Source organism: Neovison vison, chromosome 5 (genome assembly GCF_020171115.1).
Source record: "Neovison vison isolate M4711 chromosome 5, ASM_NN_V1, whole genome shotgun sequence".
NCBI lineage: Eukaryota > Metazoa > Chordata > Mammalia > Carnivora > Mustelidae > Neogale > Neogale vison.
The window spans coordinates 17,780,324-17,798,090 of NC_058095.1; the positions used below are offsets into that span (position 1 = coordinate 17,780,324).

The window sequence follows — 17,767 nt, forward strand, 5'->3', positions numbered from 1 at the left end:
CCAAACTCAGCCTCAGAGCTAGTGCCCAGGGCCACAGGAGGCAGAAATGAGAAACCTTTCCCTGGGACACGTTCTTGGCTCACAATAAAGGGACATAAGCTAGTGTAGTGATGGATCTGGTTTTCAAGTGGGTTTTGTCAGGGACACTCTGCTCTCCAAGAGGAAAGAAGAACCAAGTAGCCAGACCAGGCTGAGCCTGCCCGCTCAGGCCCCGTGCACAGGGGACACCACTGCTGTGGCTCTCGGTGCTGAGGACACACGTGGGGACGTGAATCACCTGCCTTCCTTGGCTTGTGTGTGGGCCAGGATGTTCAAGTCTGGGGGTTTGGGTCGCCGGCTAACAGGCCGGGAGGGGACTATCCGTAGGTATTACCCCAAACTTCAGACATACCCTGTCAAACAAGCAGGCTCCGCCCTGGGCCAGAGCACAGTCTGGCGGTGCACGGGTCAGCCTCCTCCCCTGGAAGCCAGGGCTTTGTGCCTGACCTCCTCAGCCACAGCCCCACCCCACACACAGGCCATCGGAGAAGGCTCAGCTGTCCCTCCTGAGGGGCGGATGGCAGGACGGGGGAGAGTGAAGTGTCCTGGAAACCCAGGCCCAGTGCTGGGGAGAGCTTAGTCACTGGGCTGCTCAGCTGTTGCCCTGCTGAGGTTCTCGGAGTCCAAGCAACAAGGTAAACAACCCTGATATAGTAGAAGAGGAGAAATACTCCATTTCTCACCTCCCCAAGGCAGGCGGAAAAGCTCCAGCCACACCAAGTGGGCTCCCAATGCCGGACTGCCGCCCAGGCCCGCTCGAGCCGGCCACTCTCAGAATCTGTCCACTGCCCCCTGTCCCCTACCCTGCCCCACGACCTCAAGTGGGATGGCTTTATGACGGCCAGCAAGGCGGTCAGCGGGGGCTTGAGGGGAGCAGTGGGGCAGGCACGGGCGTTCTTTAGCATTTTCAGTTGGAAGATTTGAAAAACAGTTCCCGGCTAAGAAGGTAGGGTTGGGGGAGGGGCAGGGATCGGAGGTCAGGGGCCACAGGGTGTCAGAACAAGTCTGCGCACCCTCCTCTGGTGTTCCCTGAGGAGGACCCAGCACGTGGTACAACAGCACTTCCTTGGTCCTCCTTCTAGAACATTAGTGGCCTCAGGTCAGATGCCAGTTGGCCCTGAGTCCAGGGTTTAATGTAGGGGGTTTTGTTTTTTAAGGTTTTGTTTGATCTTTTAATCACAAATAAACATAGGCCCATTATAAAATAATCCAGAGGGGCACCTGGGTGGCTCAGTCGGTTAAGCGGCTCCCTTCGGCTCGGGTCATGATCCCAGGGTCCTGGGATCGAGCCCCGCATCGGGCTCTCTGCTCAGCGGGGAGCCTGCTTCTTCCTCTCTGCCTGCCTCTCTGCCTACTTGTGATCTCTGTCTGTCGAATAATAAATAAAATCTTAAAAAAAAAAATTAATAAATAAAATAACCAGAGGATATCCCAAAACACAAAAGTCTCCCTGTTCCCCAGTCCATTCGCAGAGGTACCTGCCCTTTGACTTTTTAGACTTGATTTTATATATGTATATATATTTATATTTATATGAACATATAATTTATTTTTAAAAGATTATATTTGAGAGAGAGCAGGGGTAGGGGGAGACACAGATGAAGAGAGAGGTAGACCCCCCCCGCTGAGCAGGGAGCGCAGTGCAGGGCTCGATCCCAGGACCCTGAGACCATGACCTCAGCTGAAGGCAGATGCCCAACCGACTGAGCCACCCAGGCACCCCATAAACATGTAGTTTCTTTTATTAAAATGAGATTATACTCTAGAGGCCATGCCATGTTTTTCATGTAATAGTAGATCATGGTCACATTTCCTTTTTTGGTACAAAGACAGCTCCCTAGTGCTTTTCCTGAGCCAGTGCAGAAGTCAGTGGGTGAAGTTACAGAACACATGAGCTCCTGGAACTCTATTCTGTGGCGTACTTGTGTGTGGTGTGTGTGTACACACACATCTGGCTCAAGCATGGAGTTCTGGGTGCCTCTTTTGGCTCTGCCACTGATCTGGGTTAGTGTGGCCTTGGCCAAATCCAGCCAGCTGTTAACAAAGCCCACCGTGCCAGGGGCTGGACACAGAAGGGCAGAATCTATGCACCTGCCCCAAAGGAGCTGGGGGTGTAATGGGGGAGGGACATTTCTGTGGCCTAAAGGTGGTAGAAGCCGCCATCAGCAAGGTACGTGAGTGAGGGCAGCCCGGACACATGTTGAGGAAGCAGAGCCAGGACTAATAGCTCCATGGTGAAGAATAAGGGGGGAGCCCTCTGTTCATTGGACTCCTGTTCATTGGGCCCCGTACTGTGTTTTCACCTATTTTATGTTCCTGAGATCTTTAAAAGAATATACAGAATCGTGATTATACAGATACAATATACAGATGAAATAAAATGGATACAAATACTTTTTTTATGGATGAAATAAAATGGATACAGATACTAAAGAGGGGAGACTCTCAATTAGCAATAATCGCGCCTCGGATAAACCTCAGTGGCTACGATACTGCCACTGCGCAAAGCTTGGGGGGAGGCTCTCAAGGAGGAGAAATCAATGCCCAAGGTCAGCATGCAGGCCGCTAAGCCGAGGGAGGTGGCTTGTGGATTTGGCAGCTAGGTAATGGCTGACCACACTTCCCCCCACCCCCGGGGTATGCTCGCTCCTGAATGGATGTGTGGGAGGAAAAAAAAAACAAAACAAAACAGTCTGGATATAAAAGCTTAGACTCCTGGAAAGGGCTTCAGTGGAGCAGGGTAGCTGGCAGGTCTGGAGTCAGGCTTCCATAACCAAAACTCCCACCTCTGAGACTGCCAGTGACCTTGGGCAAGTCACTTGTCTGGACTTCAGTTTCCTTGCCCCACAGGCTGCTGTAAGATGCAAACACTGATGCTTACAAAGCACTTAGAACCGGACCCGGCGTGTGTGAAGTGGGCAGTAAATACTAGTTTGGGGGGAGGGGTATTTATTGATTTATTTTAGGGAGAGCACATGCACGCACGCGTACAGACGCACACGCACACACACACACACATACCACACAGGTGTGGGGGGTGGGGCAGAAGGCGAGGGAGAGAGACTCCCAAGCAGACTTCCCACTGAGTGCGGGCTCCATCCCAGGACCCCAATGAGGGCACTGAAGTCCAGGGATGAGCAGGAAGGCCAGGTACATCCTTTCTGCTTCCTCTCCCTAATGCACATTGTATTTTGAAGTGTCCCCTCTGACCCCCTTGTATCTGGGTTTGTTTTTTTTTTTTCAAAGATTTCTATTTTTAAGTAATCTCTACGCCCCACATTGGGACTTGAACTTACAACCCTGAGATTAAGGGTCGCACACTCTATCCACTGAACCAGCCAAGTGCCCCTGGGTGAGAATGCTTTTAACATTGTTTTAACATTACTGGGACACTCCCAAGGACTTAAGGATGTCTTCCTAGTTAAAGCAGAGGTTCTCAAATGTTCTTCGCAACCCTTAGTGTCAGTCATCTTTCATGGCATCCCAGGTCAAAACAAGTACCTAAAAGTTCCGTTTACTGAGTAATTAGGTCACACAGTAGTGTTTAGCCTGACGACTTGGTGGTCATTTGAATAACAATGCAAAAGTGGAAAGAAAATTTTTCTTCTGTTCATAGCCTTATTTACTTACGGAATGTATGCCTCGGTGGGCACTGCACAATTCTCAAATTTGAAATCTGATTAAACACCCTCGCCTTCCTTTCCTGCTCCACGTTATCCCCCCTGAAGTACTTAGATCACAGCAGCCTCCAGAAACCCAGCTCCCTAAAGACTGGAGCACAAGCTGATGCCGAAACCGAACCATCTGGAGCTAGTAGTTTGCATGATGCCCCACAGCCAGCCATCACCACTGTTTCCCTCCAATGCCAAACACTGCAGTGCCCAGCGGAGTCCTCTGGGGTGCCCCAGACTGCCCCCACTCGTGTTGCGGGAGCCAGAGAGTTAAAGACATCACCTTACCCAAGTCCTGTAGGGCGAATTCTTTCCAGCTCAGGTTCAGAGCTGGAAACACTGACAAAGAGTCAAAGTTTATGCGAGCTGATGAACCAAACCAGATACTCTGTAACCAGAAGACATTTTCCACTGATAGGCGAAAGCCCAAAAGCCCAAAAGCCCCACCTCGGCAGATCTCCTGCCAAGTCAGCAGGTCTCCCAGCCAAGCCCGGCCAGGTCCTGACTGATTTCTTCCAGGCTGGTTTGGTTGCCACGGGCGCCCCCTGGTGGTGCCTCTCAAGGCTAACACGAGAACCAGCACCAGCCAGAAAGGAGGACACGGCACTGTTAGGAATACTAAGTGTTTAATAAGCTGCTCTTATCTGAGCTGGGGGAAGGGGGTGCCTTACATTTCCTGAGCACCTACGGGTTGTCAGGCCTGGTGCTGAATATCATCCTTCCAAATCCTCACTCTACGCGGGAGCAGATACCACTGTCACCACCGTTTGCCTATGCAAAGAGTTTAGGGGAAGTGATCTACCTTTGGAAACGGCCAAGCCAGTCTCTCATCTAGGATGTTTGTGTCCCAGGCCTATTTCTTCCTGCCATACTATGCTGGCCCCTACACAGAGGAGTTTGTGGTCCCTGCAGGAGGGGCCTTGGCCAAACCCCTCCCCCCTGAGAAGCCTCATCTTAGGCCCAGATCCTGGGGAAACAGCTGCAAACAGAATAAACAAGGATTGCTCCGTCTACATGGACATTTTAGTCCTCAGGGGAAAAGACAAATAATTCCGAGCTGAGAAGGGTGCTGACAAGAGCCAGGATCTTGGCTACATCAGCTCTGGCTGCAGATACGATGGAAACCCAGCCTCTGGGGAAAATAGATGTGGATGTTGATAAACAAAAGGTCCCACGTCCTAGAAATGGCCCAGCCATTTGGGCTGGGTGTGGGGGGAAAGTTCTGTGTTTGGCAGATTTGAGCATGGGCAGCATGCCAGAGGCCTGGATAAGGGTTGTGGTTTTTTGTGTGATTCTAAGTGTTTTCCACACACATCCGCAGTGCAGAACTTTAACCAACTACTAGAAGTTGAACATGACCCCCAGGGTGCACAGTTAGCCCCTGAGGGTCCAGTGGGCCCACCAGGGCCCTGCCTGGCCTCAGAATCGACACGGGGGATTGGGAGTCTCCCTGCAGGGAGTCTCCCTGCCAGGATGCTAGGGAAACAGCCTGGGCACGCACCCTGACTCACAGCTACCTCTGGGCCCCGCCAGGTGCGCATCGAAGTGTTTCGGGCAGAGGAGTTGGTGGCATGTGCAGGATTGACTTCCCCCAGAATCGTCCCTTTGTATGGAGCTGTGAAGGAAGGTCCTTGGGTCAACATCTTCATGGAGCTGCTGGAAGGTAGGGAGCCAGGCGCCACTCTTTCCCCCTCGCAGCTCAGAGCCAAGACTTGGGGTTTTCCCGGGTCTTGACCAGGTTGACCTTGGTCCCCACTTGCTCTATTTTTAATCTCTTGACCCTGTGACGTGGGCAGAAAAGGCCTACTTTCCAACCATCTGCCCTTGGAAGCCCTTTGTCCTTGGCCTGCCTACAGGCCTGGAAATGCCCCATGTAGAAACTGGCCGTTGGTCTCCTAGGTGGCTCGCTGGGCCAGCTCATAAAGCAGAAGGGCTGTCTGCCGGAGGACCGGGCCCTTTACTACCTGGGCCAGGCTCTGGAAGGGCTGGAATACCTCCACACCCGAAGAATTCTGCACGGAGATATCAAAGGTGAGGCTCACACCCCAACCACTCTGGTCCCCAGTGGGCTCCTTCCTTACCTCACCCTTCCCGATCCTTCTGGGCCTGCCTCGCCATCCCCCGTGGCAGGGCCTGCGTCAGGCTGGGAAGGGCAAGTATGTTTCCCAGGCCCTCAGCCTGACACCATAGTCGCTAGTGGGCAGCGCTGCCCACACAGTTCCTCTGTGCTGGTGACCCCTGGGGGAGGGTGGGGACAGCAGAGCTGAGTGACAGCGTCCCAGGAGTAAACTCTGTCCCTGTACCCCAGACAGCCGCCTGCTGCCTGCCTCTAGCCGGAACCGATAACACTCTTGCCTTCCTCATGAGTAAGGACACTCAGCAGAAACAGCAGCTGCCACTTGGGGTCAGCCAGCAGTGGCCTCGCTGGAGGTCCTGATTGGGCTGGGGCCGGAATTGACTCACCTGTTCCTCTTCTTCTCTGGGGTGGCCTGGCAGCTGACAACGTGCTCCTGTCTAGCGACGGGAGCCGTGCCGCCCTCTGCGACTTCGGCCATGCTGTGTGCCTTCAACCTGATGGCCTGGGGAAGTCACTGGTCACGGGTAAGCCCCGCCCCCAACCACCCTCCCCATCCTTGACTCCGCATTGGCCCCATATCTTCTCCCGTGCTTTCCCTAAGAGCAGTCAGAGACGGGAGCACATTTTTTCCTCCATTATATTTCAGCCCCTCAACAACAGATCTTCTCCTTAGAGACCCCATGGCTCCAGCCCACTTGTACCGCCTATATTGGGAGCTGTGCTCCCAGCCTGTGGTCTCAGCCCTCCTGGGCCCCTGAGCACAGTTTCTGGAAGCACAACAGGATGGCTGACCGAGGGGCCTAGGCTCTGTAGCTAGAGAAATGCTTGTTTTTAACTCACAGTTTTCTGATTTTTTTTTAAATTTTTATTTATTTATTTGACAGACAGAGATCACAAGTAGGCAGAGAGGCAGGCAGAGACAGGAGGAAGAGCCCGATGTGGGGCTCGATCCCAGGACCCTGGGATCATGACCTGAGCCGAAGGCAGAGGCTTTAACCCACTGCCCACTGAGCCACCCAGGCGCCCCCAGTTTTCTGATTATTAAAATAATCCACATCCACTGTAAAATTTTTGGCAATTATAGAGTTACGTGCTATAGAAGAGGAAGAGAAAAGGAGCCTCCACACTCCTCTTGCCCAGAGAGACAATCATGAACATTTTAAGTAATTCCTTCCAGGTCAACTTTTTTCTTTTTTAACCCTGTACATAGTTAAGGCCGATATAACCCAGTTTTGTGCCCTGCTTTTTTCATTTATAGCATTAAGCATAAAATTATTTCCTCTTGACCAAAATAAAAAGTCTTTTAGAAGTGATTCGGTTATTAAAGGACTGTCTTGGTAATTCTGAAGAAACAGACTGAAGACGGACCCCCGCCTGTCACTTTAAAATAACTAGTGGGGTTTTTTAATTTTATATTTCTATTTTAGAAATTATTACAAGAATAATTTCTATTCTAAAATCTTTTGCAGAAAGTAGAACTAAGCAAAAATAAAAAATACAAATCACCAGAGGGGGAAAAAAATCTTCACATCTGGTATTGATCCTTCTAGTTTTCTATGCATTTAAGTTTTTTTTTTTTTCCTCTTCACTCACTAAAACTTCAGAAACATCAAACCATTAATTAGTCTCCTACAACCTAATTTTTAATGCCCAGGGCCCTCCCCATTTTTTAAAAAAAGTATTCTAAGGATGGGGTCCATAGGGTCGAGTCCCTGTTTTAAGTGATACAGCCTTTGTACCAGTTCCCAGCGGGGCCCCTGACTTAGCTTACCCCCTGGCAAGTTTGGTCTAGAAGCTTCTTCTATTCAAGGTACTTGAACAGAGACAAATTCCAGGTATTTTAGGAATGGGTTGGGGGCCCGGGGTGGGGGTCACTGCCGATGCTCTTGCCCATCCGAGTTCACAGTTGGCTTTCCGGTCTCCCGCCACCTTCCCAGGGGACTACATCCCCGGCACGGAGACCCACATGGCCCCAGAGGTGGTGATGGGCCAGCCCTGTGACACCAAGGTGGACGTCTGGAGCAGCTGTTGCATGATGCTGCACATGCTCAATGGCTACCATCCGTGGACCCAGTACTTCAGGGGGCCACTCTGCCTCAAGGTCAGTGCCAGCACCTGGGAGATGAAGACGGACACCCACCCTCGGGCTTGCGGTGGCCTCGGTCTGGGCTACTCTTTGGCGGCAGATGAGAACAGGAAGAGACCTCATCCTAAATGTGGGGTCCTGACTCAAATACTTGCCACCCAAGTCTGCGGGCTCCAGGGGAGAGCCTGAGGGAGGGATCCCCTCAAGTTCATGGCAGGTCGGGCCTTGCCACCTGGCCGTGTCCCGGTCTGCCCAGCCCCCTTCTTCCCTTTCCTTGGCAAAGTCCCAGCCCTCTCCAGTCTTTGTGACCAACTCCAGCCCCACAGGGTAGGGGAGAGTGGAGAAGAGCCAGAACTGGAAGCTGGGTGCTGGGAGTGAGGGGAGACAGGCCGCCCATGTCGCCTTCTGACCCACAGATCGCCAGCGAGCCCCCGCCTGTGAGGGAAATCCCGCCCTCCTGCACCCCACTCACTGCCCAAGTCATCCAGGAGGGGCTGAGGAAAGAGCCTGGCCGCCGGGCCTCTGCGGTGGAGCTGGGGGGAAAGGTCAGCCAGGCGCTGCACCACGGTAAGAGTCCACCACTGGCTGCAGCGGGGGGGAGAGGCGACAGTGGGGTGTCGTGGACAGGGGCAAGGTACTTGACCTCTGAGCACCTTGGTGGCCTGGGTGTCTCCATCTAAAGCATGGGAATGACACCCACCATGGGCTTGTTGGAAGACCAGTGGTGAAGAGAAGTGCTCTGTGCTGTGCCTCGATGCTCGGCCGATGGGGGCCAGAGACTACAACATGGAGAGGGGGGCTTGATCTGATGAGGAATCAGTGACTGTGAGATAAAGCCAGGTGGCACTTCCCAGCCAGTCAGTGAGAAAAGGCAGAAAGTCAGTAGCACCCAGTGGCAGGGAAGGTGTGGGGCAGGGGCCCTTAGCTCTGCTGGAGGACACCTCGCAGCACGCTGGCCGACATCTGCACACAGGTGACCTGTGAGTCGTTTATGGGAGGGGAGGAGGGTGCAGGGGCACATCCCTTCCTGGGAGCTCGGAGGGGCCAAGGGCAAGGGGTGGTGCACGGAGTGTGTCCCATGGAACTCCAAAAGGCAGTGAAAGTAAAACAGTGTTCTCAGAGGAGCCTGGCGGGATTTTCAAACTGCGGTGCCAGGAAAATGGACAGAACGAGGCCCTTTTTTGTAAACAGAACTGTCCCTTTTTTGTAAACTAAATATTGATAAAAACAACATACACTTCGCAGAAACATAATTAGACCCTAAGGGACACATCAAATATAATAGAATGTCAGTGGGAGGCGGGCAAGGGAAAGGCAATGGTTATGGGGATCACGGGAATAAACAAAACAGGAGAGACACCTCACACGCCCCCCCCAACACAGATGAGCTGCCCCCACACACACACTCTAGAGCAACAGTCCCCCGGGAGAGACTGACTGTCGGGGGTGGAGGGTAAGAGAGATGAGGGGAGTAGGAGAAAGTCAAGGAGGCCAGTGTACATGGGAACTTGAAGTCGCTGTGACCTCAGGGCTGTTTTTTTATTTTTTAAAGCTCTTACTTCTTTATTTCACAGAGAGAGATCACAAGTAGGCAGAGAGGCAGGCAGAGGGGTGGGGGGAAACAGGCTCCCTGCTGAGCAGAGAGCCTGATGCGGGGCTCAATCCCAGGACCCTGGGATCATGACCTGAGCCGAAGGCAGAGGCTTTAACCCACTGAGCCATCCAGCTGCCCTAGAGCTGTTTTTTAAATCTTCTCTTTACTAGTGACAGAGTCCTTTCCTGCAGCCATTGCTGTCATTTTTAAATTTATGATTGTTACCTAGAAGGAAGATGGAATAGATAGAAATATTGTCATATTCCCATTGTGGAAGGCCATCCTATGGAAGAGGCCTCCTTCAAGACCACACAGCGCCCTCCTAAATTGTGTCCTTTAGTGGGACCAGAGTTCTCCCTCGCTGCTTGCTCCCAGCCCTCTGCTCAGGAAGGGCCACCTGGTCTGGCCGAGTCTGGGTTGGCCTGTTTTCCACCTCACCGAGCGTGCTCTGTTTTGCAGTGGGAGGTCTGAGGAGCCCTTGGAAGGGAGAGTGCAAAGAGCCGAGAGATCCGCCGCCACACCCAGCCCAGGCACTGCCCAGCCAAGGCCACTCTCCCCGGACCCCAGAGACCCCGCACGCCCAGCCAAAGGAGCTCTCACCTGGGACTCCGGGGCCCCAGCCAACTGAGGACACGACAGGCGGGGCCGCTCAGCTCCAACCTCCACTACCCCCAGAGCCCCCAGAGCGGAACAAGTCTCCGAGCCTGAACTGGGGCAAGGAGGAGTCTGGGACCTGGGAACCATTGCCTCTGTCCTCCCTGGACCTGGCCCCTGTGAAAAACCCCAGCTCAGTGGAGCGGAAGGCAACGCTCCCTGAACAGGAGCTGCAGCAGCTGGAAATGGGTACGGGCAGCCATGGCTGTGGCCCCCGGGTCCCTGGGCGCAGGCCCGGACCTCCCCCAGGGCCTGTGCACCTGCCCCCCGGAGGTCCATGCCTGCAGTCCAAGCGGCCAGACACACAGACAGGCCATCCGCTCCCGGTTGACAGCCATCCTCTACGTCTCTCTGCAGAACTATTTCTGAACAGCCTGTCCCAGCCCTTTTCGCTGGAGGAGCAGGAGCAAATTCTCTCGTGCCTCAGCATCGACAGCCTCTCTCTGTCCGACGACAGTGAGAAGGTAAGCTGGCCACAGACCCTTTGTGTCCCGCTGGTGAGTGGGCTGCGTCCGAGCAATGGTAAAGGGAGGCTGAAGGGAATCACCCCTTCCTTTCGGAAGGGCTCCCCACCAGGGCAGGGGTTCATGGTTTCTCAGGAGACAATCCATCTTCAGCACACCTGGGAATTGGGGAATGGTTGGCTAGTAAGGATAGTGGGAAGAAGATTTGGGCTTGGGTTCTTCTAGAAATATTCCTCAGCTCAGCCCCCTGCTTAGCCCCAAAAGTGCCCAGTAGAGCCACACTCCAGCCTAGGACGTGAGCAGTTCCTCACCCCCAGGGGAGGGCCCACAGCCCCTGCGCCCCCAATCCAACCAAAGGCCGGAGACAGCCCCCTGAGCCCAGGGGCCTGAGTCGTACCCACTGTTGTTTCAGAACCCATCAAAGGCCTCCCAGAGCTCGCGGGACACCCTGAGTTCCGGCGTGCACTCGTGGAACAGCCAGGCCGAGGCTCGCAGCTCCAGCTGGAATATGGTGCTGGCCCGGGGGCGGCCCACTGACACGCCGAGCTATTTCAACGGTATAGCCCAGCTCTCGCCTGCTCAGCCACTCCACGAGACCTGAGCCACCTGGGGCTGGGGAGTCCAAGGGAGTTTAGGTCTCCCTTCCCCTGGCGGGCGAGGGGGGAGGAAGGCTCCTGTTGCCCAGACTGGAGTGGCCATTAGGTCGGTTTAGAGCAAAGGCCCTCTCTGATTGGACAAGAACCTTTCCTGGTCAGGCAGTGAAGGCCCATTGCCTCCACGGGCTGCTGATGGAGTTCCAGAAGGCCCCTCACTTGGGGCACAAAGCAGTCTCTCCTGGCCTGGAGTCAAGAAATAATGTCTTCGAAAGGGAAACAAGGAACAAGATAAGAATCAGCAGCAAGCAAGTTTGCTGGGATCCTCCTCTGGAATCTCAAGTCCTAAGATGAGATATTTTCCAGCATGGCTGCATAGGTTGTGCTGTGATTTGGATAGAATGAGGGTTTCAGCAGCTCCTCGTTCCCCGGCTCTTCCCAGCACCGGTGTGACATGTAGCCTCAGGCCCCCTTGGCCTTGCCAGTGGCCTCTCCAACTCAGAGAACGTTACAGCCTGAGTTGACCACAAGCTAATTTAAGAGTCTGCATTTCCACTTCCGTTCTGCTTTGTGTGCAAGTTGGAATACTAGTTCCCCAAAAGAGCCAACCTTAGCTCTTTGTGTTGTGCAAGCCTAGTTCTAGGGTTGACAGAAGATTACCAGGAGGAGCCAGCAGGTGTGTGACATTAGGGCCACTCCAGCCTAAATGTTACGTCAGCTTCCTCAAGGCTGGCCTGTGTCCCTCTGCCTGGGGCTTCATAGGGAGCCACCGGCCACTCTGCTGACCGTCACCTTGCCTGCCTTCTAGGTGTGAAAATCCAGATACAGTCTCTCAATGGCGAACACCTGCACATCCGGGAGTTTCACCGGGTCAAGGTGGGGGACATCGCAACTGGCATCAGCAGCCAGGTAAGGGGGCAGGTACACGCTGACTTGGAGCCCGTGTACCTGGCCGAGCCCCCTGGGAGGAAGGCTTTTGAATAAGGAGAACTGGCATGTAGGGAGTGGCTGGCTTCAGATCTCCCCCGAGGTCCCAGGGCAGGCCGGGCAGTGGCAGTGGAGGTCCTCAGGACCTACACTTGGGCCGGATGAACCTCTCGGAGTCCTCTAGGCCTTCAGGACTGCCTGCTTAGCTGGCGGGAGACCTCAGCAGGCACCTCTAGGCAGCCTCTGAGCCTGGTGCCACGATCTCAGACTCACTGGTCTGCTCTGCCCCCAGATCCCAGCCGCAGCCTTCAGCTTGGTGACCAAGGACGGGCAGCCCGTGCGCTATGACATGGAGGTGCCGGATTCGGGCATTGACCTACACTGCACCCTGGCCCCTGACGGCAGCTTTGCCTGGAGCTGGAGGGTCAAGCACGGCCAGCTGGAGAACAGGCCCTGAGCTAGCCTCCCACCACTGACTCCAGTCCGAGGGAGGCAGCCGCCTCATCGGTGCTCAGCTCTGCCCCTGGCACCTGGGCTCAGCCTGCTCCCAGGGACCTGCCACCCCCTGGCTCAGTAGGGGGACAAGGTTGTCCCGTGCCCTGCCTGACCCCACCAGGAGAGCACCCTGTGCCCACACGGGGAGGAGGAGGGCAGCAGGAGACTACTTCCCATAAGTGGGGAATGAAAAGGGTCTGCTCTGCCCTGGTCCCGTGAGCTGGCCTGACCTATTTGGATCAGTGGCCCCTTGCTGGCTGTCAGGGGAGCGTAGCTTCCGGCCTGGGTCAGGAAGGAGTGGGCAAGTCCCTCAGCCTCCGAGCAGATGGGAGGCTGTCAAGTGTCTGAGGACCCACACCCAGGTCTGGTACAGGAGCAGACCAGCATCTGTAGGTGAACGGGGAGCCCTCTGACCCCCTTGTGTGGCCGTCAAAGCCCCTTTTTGATCTAGGAACTTTCCCGACAGAGTCAGGGACTCCTGACGCTGGGAAGTCTTCCTGGGAGACCACGGCACAGCATCAGGGCATAGCAGCACAGGTCCGGGGCCGGACTCCGCTTCCGCCAGGACCACAGGCGTCTAAGTGAAATGGTTCTCAGTCCCCAAGCACGTGTCCCGTCGCTGCTCCCAGAGCAGCAGGCCTTGAGCCGTGGCTACAGACCCGGCATGGCCCATGGCTCACTGGCCCTCTGCCCTCTCGGTCTGTCCGAGTGAAGGGTGGCAGGAGCCCAGCCCGCTAGGAGCTGGGCCTAGAGACAGGCCTACAAGTGGGCTGTGATCCGTGTGCAAGAAAGTGGCAGGCGCCAGCCCTCCTGTCCCCGCCCGGCAGTGGCTTTAGACATCGTGCACCCCAGTTTCCTGAGACACAGCCCGGGCCTCACACTCACTCTGGCCCTGCCGTGCCCCTCTCTTTGGGGGGCATTGCCTACCGCACTTTGTACTCTGATGACCTCAAAGCACTTTCACGGCTGCCCTCCAGGAGGGCAGGTCGGTGGCTCTACACGCACAGCAGCAGGCTGGGAGATGGGGTGAAGGGATTCGAATCTTGACCTGTCTCCATGCACATGACCCCTCAAACCTCTGTATTTCTTTAAGATGAGCCCCCCCACACCATACCCCATTACCCCAGCCCAGTCTCTTTGTTGGTGGGGGGGCTGATCAGGACTCATGTAGCATTAATCAACTGTGAATCCTTGTGTGGGGGCGGCTGGCTAGCCTCTCCTCCTGGGGGGTGAGGGGTGTCCCCTGGGAGTTCTCCTCGGGAGAAGCTCATCCCGGTTTCTTGCCAAAGTGGCCTCTGTCCAGCTATCCACATCAAGCCATTTTGCTCCCCAGGGAGAGACCCCCCCCACCAGCCCCCAGCACGTGAAGAGCTGCAGCCTTTCTATACTGCAGAGTTTGGGTGGTACTCTTTGTAAGCAATAAAGTTTGGGGTGATGACAAATGTGTTAGGACATGGTTGTCCCCACTCTCGCCTTCCTGCTTTCAGAACCTCGGATTCTAACAGCTGCCTCCCTTTGCCTTCTTGGTGGCATCTTCTCACTTCTGCCGTTTATTTTGGGCAAGGACTGTTTACAACCCTTGAATGAGGTTACTTTTCCCTCCACCCTTCCCAGTGGGCGCTTCCAATCCCACTTTTGGCCTATCGATTCAGACCAGTTAGGCAAGATATCCCACCCAGTGGCAGCAGGGAAGTCCCAGGCCAAACACTGCCAGGCTGAGGAGAACAGGGTGCCAAGAGCCGGGCAGTGGCCAGCCATGGAGAGGTGGGGGTGTACCAGGAGCCTGGAATGAATACGGCCCCATCCTCTCCTGTCCCTGAGGCCTGGCTTCCAAGGAGCAGAACTGGGAGCCAGCTGAGACTCCCACCCCTAAGCTAGCAGAGATGACTTTCCAGGACAGGTGCCCTTCTGAGGATGGAAGCTACTTGGGGGGGGGGGGGTGGAGCGCGTGTCACGTCTGGCTCCACACCCCCTGAAGCCTTGCTCAGGTAGCTGTGTGCACGTGGGCACATGCAGACCTTGGGGTGCAGGCTGCAGGTTCGAGGTTCAGCGGCTTCCTGGAGGGGTCCTGCCCCCCAGGAAGGGGCAGGTGCTAAGGCCATCCAAGCTTACCGGTGGCGGCTCCCTCTGGGCCTGCGGGGCGGAAGAGCAGAGCAGCCCAACGTCTGGAGACTGCGCTTTGGGTGGCTCAGCCTGCTCAGGACACCCCACAGCGGCTGCCCCGCCCACACGCCCCGAATCCTGAGCGGGTTTGTTTTTTGTTTTTGTTTTTGTTTTTTACCTCTCCGTCCTTGGGGTAGGGGGCAGGGACGTCACAGAGGCGGCGACATCACAGGCGCAGGCGCCCGCAGCCTCTCCAGCGCCCCCCACAGCCCCCAACCAAAGAGCGCACTGGAGGCGGAGGGGCAGCAGCCACCAGCCCGCTCCCCGCCTCCCCGACAGAGCCTCGATCAGCATGGGGGTGACAGGTGGGAGCGGGCTGGCGCGTGCCCCGAGGGGCGGGGGTGGGCGGGGCGGGGATAGTGAAAGACCGGGGGCGGGGCGGGGAATCTGCCCGGGGCCCCACCCCCCCTGCGGGGAAGGTAGGTGGACCCCAGACGTCTATGGCCTCGTCCCCAGACTGCCGCGGCCAGCCTCGGCCCTGCGCGGTGCGCAGGCTTGTGTCCTGCACACGGAGTATGCTTTGGAGTAAAGGCTGCAGATTCAGCCCACTCTTGTAGGGGTTCTCGGCACACGGAAAGAATCGTGGCCTTATGCCCAGGAAACGACTCACAAATTGTCCCAAACGGCTGATAACCCCAAAATCACGTTCAGTTGTTCCTGGTTGATTGGAGCCTTTGTAGAAGGAAGCAGTTGGCTTCCACAAATACTGAGAGTCTCCTTCGTCCCTTGCAGTCTGCTCTGTAACAATGAGCAAAGCTGTTTGCCCCTTAGATTTCCACTGAAGTGGGGGTTTTCTTCTCGGGACCGTCTCACCCAGGACGACGTGGGCCAGCATTTAAATGGTGCCAAGAACCAACAACCGGAGAGCAGCTTTTCCCCTTCCCAAACCCGTTGGGTGACCCACTGATGCAGATGCCTTAAATCACCCCTGTGACATTTGGTGCATCTCTTTCAGCTTTTACTCTTTTGCTGGGCCCTGAGTTTGAGGAGTTAACAAAAAATTAAAATATGGCTAGGACAGCTAGCTGTGTTACACAGATGATGACATTGGAGAGGTGGGTTGGCCTGTCAGGGATGAGTAGGGTTTTGCCAGAGGAGAGACTTCCTAAGTAACTGAAGTGTGGCAGGTGCAAAGGCACTGAGGCACAAAAGGATCTGCTGTGCTCTGGGGGAGCTTGGGCTTAGAGCAAGGAGGGAGCTGGATACCAGGAACTGCAACAAGAGGGCAGAGGTCAGACCATACAGGATCTCTGAAGCCACTCTACTGTCTGGATGTGACCAAAGGCAGGTCACTCTGGGGTCATTAAGTAGCCCAAGTTGAAGGGAAATATGGTTGCAGTGGTCCAGCTAGAAGCCTAAAGAGATTTCAAACACCACAGTGGTTAGCATCGTGCGGTTCAGAGCCAGTCAGACCTGGGTTCCAGTCATGGCACTGCTCTTAGCCCATGTGTGTCCTGGGCAGTTTCCCCATCTATGAGAGCAGAGTCGTGAGTGGGCATAAAGTGGCGAAGAGGATAGGATGTATGGGAACCACTCAGCATGGAGTGCCGGCAGGTGATCAGTCCTAGGTTTGTGTTGAGTTTGGTGTTAGGAGATGAGTAGGAGTGGGGGTGGGGAAAGAGACCTGTGCAAGGTCAACATCAGAGGTAGGGAGGTCAGAAGCTGGGGAAGTGAGAGGGTTCACAAATAACCAGGTTTCTAATTTGCGTGATAGAATGAAGGATTATCGGGGAGGGGGCGATTACCAGGGGAGAGGGGGTAATCACAATCCTAGTGATTAGGAAGGAAGATGGATCGGGCATGCAGGCGAGTTGGCCACACTCGAGTCTAGACACGCAGGATATGAACTTGAGGTTAAAAATGGAGAACAAGCTACGTGGCTTGGCAGAGTGAGAGGGATGAAGAGTTTGTTTCTTTGCACAGGCTTTTGCTGAGAATCCACCTTGCAGACTCTTATTTGCAGGGGATCAGAGATTCAAAGTGGCAGCCCACTGGGGATGCCTGGGTGGTTCAGTCAGTTAAGCCGCTGCCTTCGGCTCAGGTCATGATCCCAGGGTCCTGGGATCGAGTCCCGAATCGGGCTCCTTGCTCAGCGGGGGAGCCTGCTTCTCTCTCTGCCTCTACCTAACACTCTGCCTGCTTGTGCACTCTCTCTCTCCGACAAATAAATAAAATCTTTAAAAAAAAAAAAAAAAAAGTGGGCAGCCCACACAGTCTGCCCGCCTCTGATAAGGAATCAACAAGAGTCCTGCACTCAAAGGTCTGCAGGGACCAGGTCTGGGCAGGGGCAACTGGAGGAGATGCCACAGAGTAGAGTCCTGAAGGTCTTTGGGAAGAAGTGAGCACTGAGCATCTTCCCAATAGAAAACAAGGGACATTTCAGGAATAGGAGACATCCAAGGCTCTGACAAGGGAGAGATCCACCCCTTTAGGGATAAATGTGCTACCAGCGACTAGAGTTCGATCTAGAGCTTTGAAGAAGTGGGAATAAGAAATAGAGATTGGAAGGGGGCACCTGGGTGGCTCAGTGGGTTAAACCTCAGCCTTTGTCTCAGATCATGATCTCGGGGTCCTGGGATCTAGCCCCGCATCGGGCTCTCTGCTCAGCGGGGAGCCTGCTTCCTCCTCTCTCTCTGCCTGCCTCTCTGCCTACTTGTGATCTCTCTCTTTCTCTCTCTCTCTGTCAAATAAATAAATAAATAAAATCTTTTTTTTAAATCTTAAAAAGAATAAGAAATAGAGATTGGAGGATCTTCTACGGATGGATTCTATTGGAGGATCTTCCAGCCACAGGCTTGGAAGTCCCAAGAGGGCACAAACTGTGTGTGTGCATCACTGTGTCCCCTAGCACAGTGTCTGGCCCTTGGTCAGGGGTTCAATGTTTAATTTTTTTAAAAGATTTTATTTATTTATTTGACAGAGAGAGATCACAAGTAGGCAGAGAGGCAGGCAGAGAGAGGAGGAAGCAGGCTCCCTGCCGAGCAGAGAGCCCAATGTGGGACTT

General features: G+C 54.7%; 1 protein-coding gene and 1 pseudogene across 1 annotated transcript in view; one reads left to right on the forward strand and one right to left on the reverse strand.

Moving 5' to 3' along the window:
* Nucleotides 1-14,054, forward strand: part of MAP3K14 (mitogen-activated protein kinase kinase kinase 14) — a 43,418-nt gene extending 29,364 nt beyond the window's left edge. Inside the window, exons 7-16 of the mRNA XM_044247724.1 lie at nt 5,244-5,373; nt 5,610-5,741; nt 6,207-6,311; nt 7,725-7,888; nt 8,290-8,440; nt 9,927-10,310; nt 10,479-10,585; nt 10,998-11,142; nt 11,987-12,087; nt 12,398-14,054. Coding sequence (XP_044103659.1) covers nt 5,244-5,373; nt 5,610-5,741; nt 6,207-6,311; nt 7,725-7,888; nt 8,290-8,440; nt 9,927-10,310; nt 10,479-10,585; nt 10,998-11,142; nt 11,987-12,087; nt 12,398-12,562 — 1,584 coding nt within the window. The 3' untranslated portion in view covers nt 12,563-14,054. The remainder of the gene's footprint in view (nt 1-5,243; nt 5,374-5,609; nt 5,742-6,206; nt 6,312-7,724; nt 7,889-8,289; nt 8,441-9,926; nt 10,311-10,478; nt 10,586-10,997; nt 11,143-11,986; nt 12,088-12,397) is intronic.
* LOC122907993 lies at nt 2,400-2,549 on the reverse strand (annotated as a pseudogene).
* Nucleotides 14,055-17,767: the final 3,713 nt, after the last annotated feature.